Consider the following 14924-nt stretch of genomic DNA (forward strand, 5'->3'; position numbering starts at 1 on the left):
CAGTGCCTCAAACTAATTTAACCGGTTAATTAGGGATATGAGACCTAAAGCAGAATTGTTAAGACTCAGTGCTCTCACCATGTCAGTGATGTTACCCAAATTTACTAATCACCTCTGCTGATGACAGTCATATTTTAAAGTTAAGTGGTGTTTTAGTCTGCTCAGGGAGGAGAGAAGGAGAGGAAGAGAGAAGAGAGGCGAGAGAGAGGGTATGTGAGCTCTGTGGTGTCTCTTCATATAGGGACACTAATCCTATTGGATTAAGGCTCCAATCCTTATGACCTCGTTTAACCTTAATTACTTCCTTCTTAGAGGCCCTATCTACAAATACAGTCACACAGGAGTGTACAGCTTCAGCATGTGAATTTTGGAGGGACACAAACATTTAGTCCATAACAGGTAGTATTTACATAATGGTTTGAGGGTTTTATGGTTTATAACTATGTTACTTCTGCTGTCTCTACTGCTGCTAGTAGTGAATCACTTCCCACATATTCAACCCCACAATTATTCAGCAAGTATGTAAGGAAGAGAATTAAATTTATTCTTGCATGTGTTTCTGTACTTCACAAAGTTTATTGGTGAGGTTGAACATTTCTCAGCTAAATTCTAACCAATCTGTTATAGCTAAGTGAAAATCTTCACCTTGTTTACACACGGGCTTTATTTTTCTTTATCTTAGCTGTGTTGGCGTAGAAGAACATCATGCTGTTGACATCGACCTGTATCACTGTCCCAACTGTGCAGTTCTACATGGTTCCTCCTTGAGTAAGTACCAGAAGCTTAAATAAAAATTGAACTTTAGAACTTAATATGTACATGACAATACTTTAATGATGCTCTGACTAGTTATATTATACCCACCAAGAACTCTAAGGAAGATTTTTCTGAAGATGTTGAGAACACACTTTTTGTTTGAATTATTATTTAACAAGTCAAAACATTAAATGAAAAAAATACTATCCTTCTTAATTGCCAGTGCAAAGCCCCCAAACTCAAATACATATTTTCAAAGCTCTCAATTTGCGAAGTGCAATAAAGTATAATTTTCCTGATTCTGGCTGTTTTTATCTCTATAAATTAAAAAAAAAAAGAATGGTAACTAGACTTATCGTAGTGATCATTCTGAAGTGTATAGAAATATTGAATCAGTATGTTGTACACTGGGAACTAACACAGTGTTGTTGGTCATTTATGTTTCAAAGACAAATAAACAGACTCATAGAAAAGAGGTCAAATTTATGGTTACCAGAAGCAGGGATGGGGGAGAGGATTTGATGAAGATGGTCAAAAGCTACAAACTTCCAGTTATAAGATAAATAAGTACTAGGGATGTACAACATGATAAATATGATTAACACTGCTGTATGTTCTTTATGCAAGTTGTTAAGAAAGTGGCTCGTAAGAGTTCTCATCAGAGGAAAAAATTTTTTTTTTCCTATTTCACCTATTGTATCTACACGAGATGGTGGATGTTCACTAAACTTACTGTGGTCATCATTTCATGATGTGTGTCAGTCAGATCATTATGCTGTATAACTTAAACTTATTCAGGGCTGTATGTCAATTATATCTCAATAAAACTGGAAGAAGAAGAAAAAATCTTCCAGTACTATTTGCGACAGTGAACAGTATAGGATAAGACTTTAATGCACACACGTGCTTTATACTTTTAGGAGAAAATTAGGGCACCGATATGCTAAAGTACTACTCCTGTTGTCCGAATTAGGTCATGCTGTTGCGTATGGCCTAGAGTCCTGCCCAGCTATCCTCTGTGATGGAAGCAACTTCCCCACAGTCCCTGTCCCACGGAAGGCAGAGGCCAGACCAAGTCTTTGCCTGCACTCTTCTTGAGGCGTGAGGGCATGGGCAGGGAAGCTCACGTGTCCTCTGGAGTACACCAACAACACATACAAAATATTACTGTTAGCCTTTTACAGATTCTTTAGAGGAATAGATGGGAATATTAATTGTACAAATATGAGAGTAGAGAAGAGATTTTAAAGCCTTTGATTGGGGCTTCCCTGGTGGCGCAGTGGTTGAGAGTCCGCCTGCCGATGCAGGGGACATGGGTTCATGCCCCGGTCCGGGAAGATCCCACATGCCGCGGAGCAGCTAGGCCCGTGAGCCGTGGCCACTGAGCCTGTGCGTCCGGAGCCTGTGCTCCGCAACGGGAGAGGCCACAACAGTGAGAGGCCCACGTACCACAAAAAAAAAAAAGCCTTTGATTGTAACTATTTCTTTTCTTAAAAATTTAGACTGCATGCTAGCTTTTTTGTGTTCATAAAATTAAAGAGAAAAACTGTAGACTTAGTCATTTTAGAACTGAGCTTTTCCCGAACATACCTTGATACACGCTTGGGTCAGATGTAGGTAGCCTATACAACCTCTTTATTTTGAATGCAGCCTTTTTCCTAGTACTTTTTTAAAATAGAAGTTTTGTTCTGAGGTTATGGGCAAGTGATTTTCTCAAAAGAGACTTAGGAGCAACTGACTGCTTATCTGTTTTGTTAGAAATATTAATAGTTTATCAGTTTCTTTCTAAGAGATTTAACAAATTAAGCTATATGAATGTATTAAAATATTTTTTTGTAAAATACAGATTATCCTTTTTGTTAGTTACGCAGTATAAAATTTGAGGTTAGCAAATTGGTAGAATTGTTACACGTGTAATTGACTAATTTGTTAATATAAATGTTTTTAAAGGTTCTTATTTTGTGTAGCACTGAAGTATGTAGTATATAACTTGAAGTAATTATTGAGCAAGTGTAATTCTTTGAGGAAATAAATAATACTGGGTTGTTATGTCAAGAAGGGAAACAGAACTAAAATGTAAGTTTCCATTTAGAATTTAATAACCCCAAAATGAAATAATTTAATTTCCATGAAATGTTAAAGGGGTTACTATGAATCAGAATAATGTAGTGTTTAAAACACTGTTGCAGGGACTTCCCTGGCGGTCCAGTGGTTAAGACTCCACCTTCCAATGCAGGGGGTGTGGGTTTGATCCCTGGTCGGGGAGCTAAGATCCCACATGCCTCACAACCAAAAAACCAAAGCAGAAAACAGAAGCAATATTGTAACAAATTCAATAAAAACTTTAAAAGTGGTCCACGTAAAAAAAAAAAGAAAACACTACTGAATGTAATGCACTCTATTTTCTTTTTTCCTATATGATTTAATTTTTTTAAAAGCTTGTCATGCTCACTAAATTGATTTCACAACCCGTAATGGATCATGACCTGCACTTTGAATAACAACACTTCAGAGGGAAGCTTGACTGTTACTTGCCCCTACATATGCTTCTCTTCCTTGAATAACATAAGATCAGGCATTGGCTGTCTTCTGGGCAAAAGTCCAACTCTAAGTACCCTTTAGGAAAATGCCCAAGATCCAGGAATCTGTTTTATCTTGATTTAAGGCTCCACTGCTCCTCACCCCTCATCCTCGCCCCTAATTTGGGTCATACCTTTTGGTCTTAAGCCTCTTCTGCTTGCCACCAACGATTTCCTGTTTCTTTGAGAGCTCCCCAGGAATCCTTACTACAGATACCATTGAGACAGTATAATATCCATAAATATGGTGAATTTAGACTTTACCTTCTTAATGGGAATTAAGAACTCTGTTCGAGGTCCAGTGTCAAAAAAACCAGCCTGGGGCTTCCCTGGTGGCGCCGTGGTTGAGAGTCTGCCTGCCGATGCAGGGGACGCGGGTTCGTGCCCCGGTCCGGGAAGATCCCGCATGCCGTGGAGCGGCTGGGCCCGTGAGCCATGGCCGCTGAGCCTGCATGTCCGGAGCCTGTGCTCCGCAACGGGAGAGGCCACAACAGTGAGGGGCCCGCGTACCGCAAAAAAAAAAAAAAAAAACCAGCCTGATACTTAAACACATATTCTCAGTGCTCCTCAGGCACATGCAATCTAAACTCAAAATTCTCTCTCCATTCCCTATGACCACTATTAAAAGGTTCTTTCACTGGCCTCCTTCCTTTAAGAAATTCAGTCAGCTCTTGCAGCGACTGATTTTATGTGTTAAGGATGTTGGCCCAACAGGACAGTGTAGCCTTCTGTTAAAATCCTGCAAGTCAGCACATTTAAAAGAAAAGAAAAGAAATTGGCAGCATATTGGTTGCCCCAGGCACTATGCTAAGAAAGACTAGACCTATGTTATCTCCTTTGATATTTGTAACACCTTGATGTGAGAAAAATTATCTTACTAGGTCTTTCATGTAGCTATTTGGCAGAGCTGGAGTTTGAACCCATAGCTATCCAATCCCAAATCTGTTTGAATTCTAATCTGTTCCGCCAAAATGAAAATTAAAACAGTGTAACATCATTGTTTATTTTCAAATAGGCAGTCTGTTCTTTCTCCCTCTTTTTCCCTCCCTCCCTCCCACTGTTGACCTGGGGCTTTTCAAATAGGCTGCTCATATATATTGGTAAGAATGTGAGTTACTTACCACTTTTCTGGAGGCAGGTTTGCAATATATAGCAAGAAACAGATTTATGTATATAAATATTAATTTCATCTTTATTTAAAGATGCATCTACATTTACATCTTAAAATTCTAGGCTGCCTTTAAATTGTTTTTGAATATTTAATAAGGAGAAAATGCCCATGATAAGAAAGGTAAGCAGGATAAACATTATGATCCCAGTTGAAAATAAAATGGGGTTATGTATGTATATATTTGTAGGGAAGAAAAAGCCTGGAATGAAATACCCTTGAATTTTAGAATTGATTTTAAGTGAGAAAAAAAAAAATAGTAACACACAAAGGACACCTTAATGGTATTTTCTAGGAAGGTTGCTTAATGATTGTCAGTTTTTCCGTGACATTTTTATAAAACGGGATTTACTCTCTTCCATCTTGGGGGTCTGACTGCCATAAATTAACTTGAGAATCTTGTTTTAGACTCTTAGATATGAATAAGCCTGATTTCCACCCCTATTGATTATTTAGTGTGACTTCTTATCCACATGAGAATCCAGCATTATTTTATTATTATGATCTTTGTAAGGCGAAGGATTTGAAATAACTTAGACTCATAGAGTTGTGTCCTTCCCCCAAGGTTTTATTATGAAAATGTTCAAACATACAGGAAAAGTTGAAAGAATTTTACAGCGAGTACCTCTAAACCCACCATCTAGATTCCACTATTAACGTTTTACATTACTTGCTTTATCTCATATCTGTCTGTGTAATGATCCCACTGTCTATCCACCTTATTTTTTGATTCATTCTAAGTAAGTTAGACATCAGTACATTTCCCAGAATCATGGAGGTTTTAGGCTTAAAAGTGATTTTCAAACTTAAAAGAAAAAAAACAGTAAAACTGAAATCTTACATTGATACCACACAAAAGACATTAGGTGGTGCCCCTCTGGGGGGAAGAGGAATGAGGTCCAGAGCTCCTACCTCAACCTCTTCTCCATCTTCCCTTTTATTAAGCGTTCCTCAACACAGTCTGAAAAACTGTACTCATTCCCTTCGTTTCCACATTGAGGAAACTGGACCCAGACACATTAAAGAGATTTGCCCGAGGTTGCAGAGCAAGTTATGACTAAACTAGGAGTCAAAGCCAAGTGTCCTGATTTTGGTTGCTGTGCTTATTCAAGATTGTAGCCTCCGGGGCTTCCCTGGTGGCACAGTGGTTAAGAATCTGCCTGCCAGTGCGGGGGACACGGGTTCGAGCCCTGGTCCCGGAGGATCCCACATGCCGCGGAGCAACTAGGCCCATGAGCCACAACTACTGAGCCTGCGCTCTAGAGCCCTCAAGCCACAACTACTGAAGCCTGCGCGCCTAGAGCCCGTGCCCTGCAACAGGAGAAACCACCGCAATGAGAAGCCTGCACACCGCAACGAAGAGTGGCCCCTGCTCGCTGCAGCTAGAGAAAGCCCACACACAGCAACAAAGACCCAATGCAGCCAAAAATAAATAAATGAAAAATAAATTAAAAAAAAAAAAGATTGTAGCCTCCCAGAGCTGTAGAATCACGGGATCTGAGTGTTAGATCTGACCAGAAGTTATTTATTCTGTCATGTTACTTGTCCTCCTTTCGTTATGATGCAGTCACCTGCTATTCTTTGTGTCCGTGTAACCATGCTTATTTTGGGAATAAATCTTGACATAACAGAGAAGGGAACTGTGCTGTTAAAATAGATTTCCGATGTGGGATCAAAGGCCCTGTCCTGAGGGGATGATGTGGATGATCCATAAAAATCGTATTATGACCTAATGTTCTAGTGAAAATCATGATTTTAAATAATTGTGAGATTTTATATGTGTGAATGTGGATATTATAAAAGGCTCAATCTGCTAATTTGAATTTGTTGATTTAATTTTAAAATCATTTTTGAAATAAAAAGAATTTTTAAAACCCACAGTTAATTGCCTATAATTGCAGCATTAAATTTTACTTCTTCAGCCTTAGAAATGTATTAAAAAATGTGAGTATTATTGTACTTGACAATTGTTGTTTCTGATTAAATAGACTATAATTGATTACAGGAAGTACATAGTACCACCAGTTACAAAAATGCTTTCTTTTTTTTAATCTTCTAAAAATCCAGTGAAAAAGAGGAGGAACTGGCACAGGCACGACTACACAGAAATTGATGATGGTTCCAAACCAGTGCAGGCTGGAACTAGAACTTTTGTGAAGGAATTACGTTCTCGAGTCTTCCCAAGGTAGGAAACCTGTTATGACCAAAGAACATTTAAGAATGTTACCCAATAAGGTGACATTATCTAAAGTAGCGTTTTCAAACTTCAGGTTGCAAGCCATTATTATTCTTAATCAGTTTTTTACTTTTTGAAAATAAAACAGAATAGAAAATATTGGTACATTGCAAGTAATAGGAGTAAATAAGCAGTTTCATGGAAGCTTTGTTATGTGCATGTGTACTGGATTACTGGGTAAAAATGTATTTAACTGTAGGTCTCAGTCCAAAAAGTTTGAAAGACACTGACCTAAGGCACTTATTCCCGTGCTTCGTTCCTTGTGTTGTGCAGCTGCTGCTTCTCTTTCTCCTTCACCTCTCTTACACCTGTTTTCATACTCTGCTTTTTTTCTTATGTTATTTTCCTATCTGCCTCCACCCTACGTCTGCCAGAAGTCCCCACAACCATTGCTTAGCCTCTGGTGGCAACAGGACTAGGCTTTTTTATTTTTTTTAAAGATAATGGAAAGTATTTGAGTTATCTGTGGCTCAAAGAACAAATGTCAAAAGCATTATACAGCATTTAACCATGCTAATTTAGATCATTTCCTACTCGCTGCCTGACATCTATTTAAAGTGATAATGCTTAATAGGCTTTTTACACGAGATCATATCCAGGCTTGTTAAAAAGGGGAAGCACAATTTAAATTTCAATCACAATATCACCTGCAGCCTATTATGGAATTATTTCAGATCATGTAACTATAAAACCCTTCCTATTTTGTCATAGTCTTTAGGATACCTGGCCGTTCCCCTCCCTTAAACAGAAACATAAATGATAAGCAGCTACTGTTGGCTCCCTCACGTACTGGGAGAAAAAAAAAAAAAGAAACACAGTGATGGCCACGTGATTCTTGTGATATTAAAGGCCTTATTCTCAGATATTCTCCTTTATGAGTTTCAAAGTCATTGGAGAAATGTCTGTTTATTTTCATTGATTGATTTGGAGCCCAGGGCCAGAGTTTTCAGCCAGGCTCTATGGGCTGGCTTCAGAGAGGCTTGTGAGTTTCCTAAAATTGTATAAACAGTTGACATGTTGACGTGAATGTGAATTTTTCAGGGAGAGGAGCCTTAGCTTTCGTTTTTAAAAATAGGTTTGTAACCCAAAAGTGTAGTGTTGAAAGTCCTGGCCCAGTGATTCCCGTGGCTTCTCGGCCGAAGTATTAAACACAGATGTGAGCAGGTTCCAGAGGCAGTCACAAGTGTCCACACTGTACTCACCACTAGTTAAAGGTCTTTGGTTTTATTTAATGTAACTCCATAAACCTCCACATCATTTAAAACCGTGGCAGGGTGACAATAATTAACTAAATTATACATACTTAATGTGATTAATATAGAAGTGTATAAAATAAAGTGAACTCCAACTATCTACCCCGACCCCCCCACTTTAAGACAAAGTCTTTTGAGACCCTTTTTTACATAAATGATAACTTTTAAAACAATTATGTGTATAGGTGTATGGATGTATATATACGTCTAATTTTAAAAAATAAAATGGGGTTACATTATGCATATGTTGTACAACTTGCTTTTTTTTACTGTTATGTTTAATAGATATCTTTCTGTATGTATACACAAATTTACCTCACTCCTTAACTGCTGTGTAGTATGCAATTGTGTGTGTGTGTGTTGTGTGTATGTGTATATATCCCGTAATTTACTTAACCGTCCCACTATGGTGTATGTTTAGTTTGTGTCCAGTTTTTTCCTCTTGTAAGTAATGATGTGCCTGTATTTTTAAGCACTTGTATCTACATATTTTTGATCAATGGGGGGAGGTAAAGCACCAGACATTTAAGGTGGAGGAGTACAAGTGATTTAAGATTCTCCCTTAGGTTGGAGTTTAAGGAATTGTTAAATTCTCAGAGGTTGGGGAAGAAGGAACACTTGTGGATGCTTATGGGGAAAATAAAAGGCAGTACAGAACTCAGTGAGTCAGGTGAAGGAGCTCTGAGCCCTCCACTTACAAGACTATCCAAGAAAAGTCTGTCTTGATTTTTTTAGGCCTTAAAATGACCTTCTGTTATTGAGAAGGTGGGAAGATCTGAGCTCAGTAATTCAGAGACCCAGTTTCTCCTGTCTTCTCCTTGACACCTAGGCTACAGATGACATCAAGACTGTTAAGATCTGACTGTATAAATGGAAACTGTTGTGTTTAACCTATGATGCAAGTGTTGCACTTAACTTTGAATGTATAGCAGCTGCATTCTGTGAGCAATTGGAAGATAAAATCTAGAATATCCCCATTTAAAGAGATCTTTGATTTGTGGTTAGATAGGGGATAGTGAAAAGGGACAAACCACACTTAAGTGTAATGCCTAGAATGTGTTAATCATCAAAGAGGGCAGCTGGAGGTTCAGCAACCCTTTTTAGTGGCTTAAGGTGACTGCATGTTAAAATTTATTAAATACTGGTGATAGCAGATCTTTGAAACCAGGAGTTCTCAGCTGGGGCATTTGGACATTGTCTCAAAGAGTAGGGACCACAGACGCTAGTCATCCCCCAGTGTGCAGGACAACGTGAATTGTTCTGTGTCCGGTGAGGCTTTGCAATGCCTAACAAATATTGTGTAGACTTTTATAGCCAGATAAAATCTGGTCTGTTTTTACTTATCCTAACCAGCTTTTATTCTACTGTACCCCCTCCCTTTTGCTCTTCTGGTTTTCTATGCAGCTTGTGTTGAGTGGCTTCTGATCTTGTTACTTTTAAATCCAACCACTCGTTACAATCGATTGTAAGCATCCTATTATTCTGTTATATTTTCTAGTGTTGTTTACCTGAACATTTACATATTGAAATACGTATTTTGCTGGAAACTAATTTGTTTTTTCTCTTGTTATAGTTAAGGCATTTTATATAATACATATATATTTTTCCAATTATATGTAGATTGAAGTAATTATCTATGACTTTTACTTTAGAATACTAAAAGGGGCTTTATAAAACATGTTATAAAAAGGAGAATTAGGTATGATAGGTTGAGAACCACGGATGTAGTTAATAATATAGTATATGAATTAACCCATTACCAGATTATCTTTCTTAACTGAACTTATCAACAGAGATGACACGTTACTCTTATGCTTTCCTTAGTGCCGATGAAATCATTGTAAAGATGCATGGCAGCCAGCTGACACAAAGATACCTGGAGAAACATGGATTTGAAGTCCCTATTATGGTCCCCAAATTAGATGATCTAGGACTCAGGCTCCCTCCACCTACTTTTTCTGTTATGGACGTGGAACGTTATGTAGGTACGAACTTGATTCCTTTAATTACTTGGGAAAACATGGTAAAAGTGAAATTGGTATTATCCTAAAAATACTAAAAGTTGAATGAAGAGATGTTACTTTAGTTCCGTTTCTGGGTCAGGAAAAGTGAAATTCAGTATTACCTATGTTGAAAACTATTTTTTTCTCAGCAGACTTACATTCAGAAAGACAGAAAAAAACATTTTGCATATTTTTATTTACTCCGCCTCATCCTACTGCTTTTGTTGTTGTTGTTGTCATCAAATTTACTGATACAGGCTTCCCTGGTGGCGCAGTGGTTGAGAGTCCGCCTGCCGATGCAGGGGACACGGGTTTGCGCCCCGGTCCGGGAAGATCCCACATGCCGCGGAGCGGCTGGGCCCGTGAGCCATGGCTGCTGAGCCTGCGCGTCCGGAGCCTGTGCTCCGCAACGGGAGAGGCCACAACAGTGAGAGGCCCGCATAACGCAAAAAAAAAAAAAAAATTCCTGATACTTGCTTAGGAACAGTTATTATGGAGGGGTAGCTGCAGACTGAGGAAGAAGGCTTTGGGAAATCGGGGTGGTTCTAGGCCTCTGTAGCAGCATTCAGGTACAAGATCTCTGGATCCTGCTTTAGTGACCTCCTGCTGCCTAGAGAAAGGCTGTGAAAAAGAGGAGCTCACTTTCAAACCTGTTTTTATATTAATGACTTGGTGATACTGCCATTTAACGATGCCTGGACCTAATTTTTTATATTGAGGCCCGGAAAGGTATAAGAAACAAGGTGGAAGACCCTTCACCTGTTGCAATATTGTTGACATTTTCAGTCACTTTTTTCATTCGCATCAGGGTATTTAGAGATAAAGCTGACTCTATGTAGGCCTCATTCCTTGTCAACAAAACAGAGATTATTTGAGGATTAGATCTCAAATCTATCTTGACTCAAACTGTCTATTCTTTAGAGTATGTTATCTCCTGAGCATGAAGTATCTGAGAACTTGTCCCTTTATTGATCCATTGGTTGACATTGATAATTGTTTCACTGAGGAAGTCCAGTTAAATTGTCTGACTTCACATTCAGCTAGTTTTGAATTATTTGATAAATTAGAGGATGAGGCTGAGGTTTCACCTAAACCTGTTTACATAGATAGCACTGTAAAGTAAATGGCTAGTGTAATATAAGTGTAGGAAAAACGTTCACACTACTTGACAGCTAACTTTTTAGTACTGCAGAATGCTTCAGTTAACAGAGTTGTTTTGCCTCGTAAGTATAAAATAGTCTATTTAGCAATACTTTCTTAACTTATATAAAGTTACATTAAAGTAAGAAAATGTCACTTGTTTCCTATTTCAGATTAAGTATTGCCATATTTTGAATTTCACCTTATCCTACAGGACATTGTAAAACTAATTATGCTTTTTAGGGTGATGCAGTGTTGAGCAAGCAATACCTCTTGGTTTTATAGGAAAATTGTAAATTAATCCCAATTCAGAACTCATTTCACAGGCCCTAATATGAACTGGTTTTTGCTTCCTAACCACTCATTTTTTTCTTGAAGCAGAATATTAGAAGAGAAGACACTACCAGGCAAGCAGAAATTGTTTGTCCTGGTTAATTTGTTCACTAATTCCCCAATGACGGATTGGTTTCCCAAAATGATGGACTCAGAATCTTAGGTGTTAAAGAAGTGAAAGGGAAAAGTCAGTCCCCTTATTTTATGCATGAGGAATGCGGCACAGTTGTTACCTACCAATGTAATATGCATTTTTGTCGTGAGCTGCACAAGAAATCATTGGTGTGTAGAAAGCTTTGTAAACATATAACTTTTTACACTCAGTGTTAATTATGCAGCTCTGTCTTAATTGCTTTATTCTTTCTTTCAAAAGTCATCCCTTTGTTCAAAAGTTCCAGTTGGACTTAAAAAGTATCGGAAGAATCTTTGTCTAGGCTATATAGTTTTTACCGATGGCTTAATTATCATACAAGTAAATGTAGTCTTTAAAATATTTTTGTGTAGGGCGTCTATTGATGAAATTCTTAAGCGCAATAATAAGACTATAATTTTTCTCTGCAGGTGGTGACAAAGTGATAGATGTCATTGATGTGGCAAGGCAGGCAGACAGCAAAATGACACTTCACAATTATGTTAAATACTTCATGAATCCTAACAGACCAAAAGTGTTAAATGTGATCAGCCTCGAATTTTCAGATACAAAGTGAGTAGTTCTGGACGTTTTGGTTTAGCCTTCTGAGTGTTAGCTAAAATGTAGTTAAATGATGAATTTCTTTTAGTAAAAAACGTCATTGTGACTTCTAAAGTGGTCCAGTGATATAGCTATGTTGTAAATTTTGCTTTGGTACCCTCAAACTTTAAGTATTGCTGTTAGCTGTGAGTTCCAGTTAATTTCTTGGTTTGGGTTGAGATGGGAGATGAAATTTTAAGAAGTTTTAATTTGCATGATGTGGGTGTGTGTGTATGTGTGTGTTTGTTTTTTTAAAGGATGTCTGAATTGGTGGAGGTTCCTGATATAGCCAGAAAACTTTCCTGGGTGGAAAATTATTGGCCTGATGATTCAGTCTTTCCCAAGCCATTTGTTCAGAAATACTGCTTAATGGGAGTTCAAGACAGCTACACAGATTTCCACATTGACTTTGGTGGGACTTCAGTTTGGTACCATGTCCTCTGGGTAAGCTTGGGGTATTTGTTCACTTAATCACAAAAACGTACAGTCTTATTTTTCCACGGGTGTATTCATTTGCTATAAATGACATTTGTAAAGAGGGAAGTGTTTTGTACTTTTTCAGTGGGAGCTGTCATTTTAAATACTTACAGAAGCATTATGATTTTCTTTTTTTAATCCCAAGTAATGGAGGAGCCATGAATTCTTAATTTATATAGATTCCCTTTTTTTGCCCCCATCTTATAAATTAATCTTTTTTAGCCTTTTGTCTCTTTTTGTTTCTTCTTCCCCCTAGTCAGTTACCAGTTAATCCCTGAATCTAATACCTGAGAGGGAGCAAAATTATAGTAATAATTGCTTCTGACCTTAAGGTGAGGCTAAAGACAGCTAGTTGGATAAGTCAGGAATGCCCATAACAATACGAATTCTCCTCAGGAGCTTATATTCACCTTGCTTTATTGAGAACTGTGCTATTCCGTACAGTAGCCACTCGGCACATGTAGCTACATTTAACTAATTAAATATAATTTAAAATTCAGTTCCGCATTTGCACTAACCCCATTTCAGGTGCTCAGTAGCCACATAGGGCTCATAACTGCTATATTGGGTAGCACAGATATAGAGCATTTCCATCGCCACAGAAGGTTCTTTCGGGCAGTGCTGATCTAGAGCCAGATCTTCGTCAGTATCACATGCCTGTGCATCAGCAATGCTCTGGACTATGTTTGATGCTGTGCCCTTGAGCTCCTCTTCCTTTCCTCCGTGAGAAAGCAAAGGGTTAGTTCATTAAAGAAAGTTTATTCACAGATCTTTAAAAATAATTGTATTATTATATGTCTTAGGAGAAAGGGCCAAGTTTGCAGAGATGAGTCTCTGTAACCTGGGGCCTATTAACACGTATTTACTTCTCTACCTTGCAAATGAGATCAGTAGGATGTTTGTGATTCTTTACCCTCCTCGCTTGTAACTATTTCTCCATCCCTGCTTTATTGACCCCTTGTCGTATTTGAGACGGGAGCCTTAGCTCCTTTGGAGATGCTTATTAAGGGCAATAGCTATTGATCAGGTATGTGAAATATGTCTTTTTGAGCCTTAAAAAAATCTGATAATTATCTAATTTAATTTAGAACATTGTATTGGGAAATTACATCAATATAGGCCATCCTAGAATGGCATTTCCTTTTTCAAAAATAGTGTGATTACTTCCTCCTAGGGCGAGAAGGTTTTTTATTTGATAAAGCCAACAGATGACAATTTGGCACTCTATGAATCTTGGAGTTCATCTGTGACCCAGAGTGAAGTGTTCTTTGGAGATAAGGTGGATAAATGCTACAAATGTGTGGTAAAGCAGGGACATACCTTATTTGTTCCTACAGGTAAGGTTTTAATCCCATCCCGCTCCCCATAGTGGATACTCATCACATGGAGTCAGCTTTCGATTGAAATCTCTGACTTTAATGTGTTTGGAAAGTAGTTTTGCATAGCCCGAGAGATGATTCTGATCTTGGACTTTTCACTTCTTTGTGCCTTAGAGGGCTTCTCTTGTAGTCAGGACTTGTTTTGGCATTGTGTTTTATGTCATTTGCCTTCACTTTTATTTTTATTTAGAAAAATTCATCTACCATAATCCTCACCCTTTTAAAGTGTACAATTCAATGGTTTTTAGTAGATTAACAGGGCTGTGCAACCCTACCCCTATCTAATTCCAGAACATTTCATCACTTCAAAAAGAAACCCCATGCCAATTAGCAGTCACTCCACATTTCCCCTCCTCTGAGCCCCTAGCAACCACTAGTGTGCTTTCAGTCTCTGCAGATCTGCCTGTTTGGGGCATTTCATATATCATACGTGGCCTTTTGTATCTAGCTTCTTTTAGTTATAGCATCATGTTGACTGGGCTCATCCATGTTGTAGCCCTTGTCAGTGTTTCTTTGCCTTTTATGGCCAAATAATATTCCATTGCATGGATGTACCACATTTCATTTATCCCTTCATCAGTTGATGGACATTTGGGTTGTTTCCACTTTTTGGCTCTTACGAATAGTGCTGCTTTGAACGTTTGTGTGAAAGTTTTTGTGTGCAGGTTTGTTTTCATTTCCCTTGGTTATATATACCTAGTAGTGGAATTGCTGGGTCATATGGTTTAATGATGTTTAACTTTTTGAGGAACTGCCAAACTGTTTTCCTAGTGGCTGCACCATTTTACATTCCCACCAGCAATGTACAGGTGTTCCCATTTCTCTACATCCTCACCAACACTGTAGTTATCTTTTTTTATTTTTGTCATT

At 38.1% G+C, this 14924-nt stretch overlaps 1 protein-coding gene across 1 annotated transcript in view; it reads left to right on the forward strand.

Moving 5' to 3' along the window:
- Positions 1–14924, forward strand: part of KDM7A (lysine demethylase 7A) — a 78617-nt gene that overhangs the window by 34538 nt on the left and 29155 nt on the right. The window contains exons 2-7 of the mRNA XM_032642864.1: positions 683–768; positions 6571–6688; positions 9817–9977; positions 12030–12171; positions 12456–12642; positions 13850–14012. Of these exons, the coding sequence (XP_032498755.1) occupies positions 683–768; positions 6571–6688; positions 9817–9977; positions 12030–12171; positions 12456–12642; positions 13850–14012 (857 nt within the window). The remainder of the gene's footprint in view (positions 1–682; positions 769–6570; positions 6689–9816; positions 9978–12029; positions 12172–12455; positions 12643–13849; positions 14013–14924) is intronic.

The sequence above is a fragment of the Phocoena sinus genome, chromosome 9, assembly GCF_008692025.1.
Source record: "Phocoena sinus isolate mPhoSin1 chromosome 9, mPhoSin1.pri, whole genome shotgun sequence".
Classification (NCBI taxonomy): domain Eukaryota; kingdom Metazoa; phylum Chordata; class Mammalia; order Artiodactyla; family Phocoenidae; genus Phocoena; species Phocoena sinus.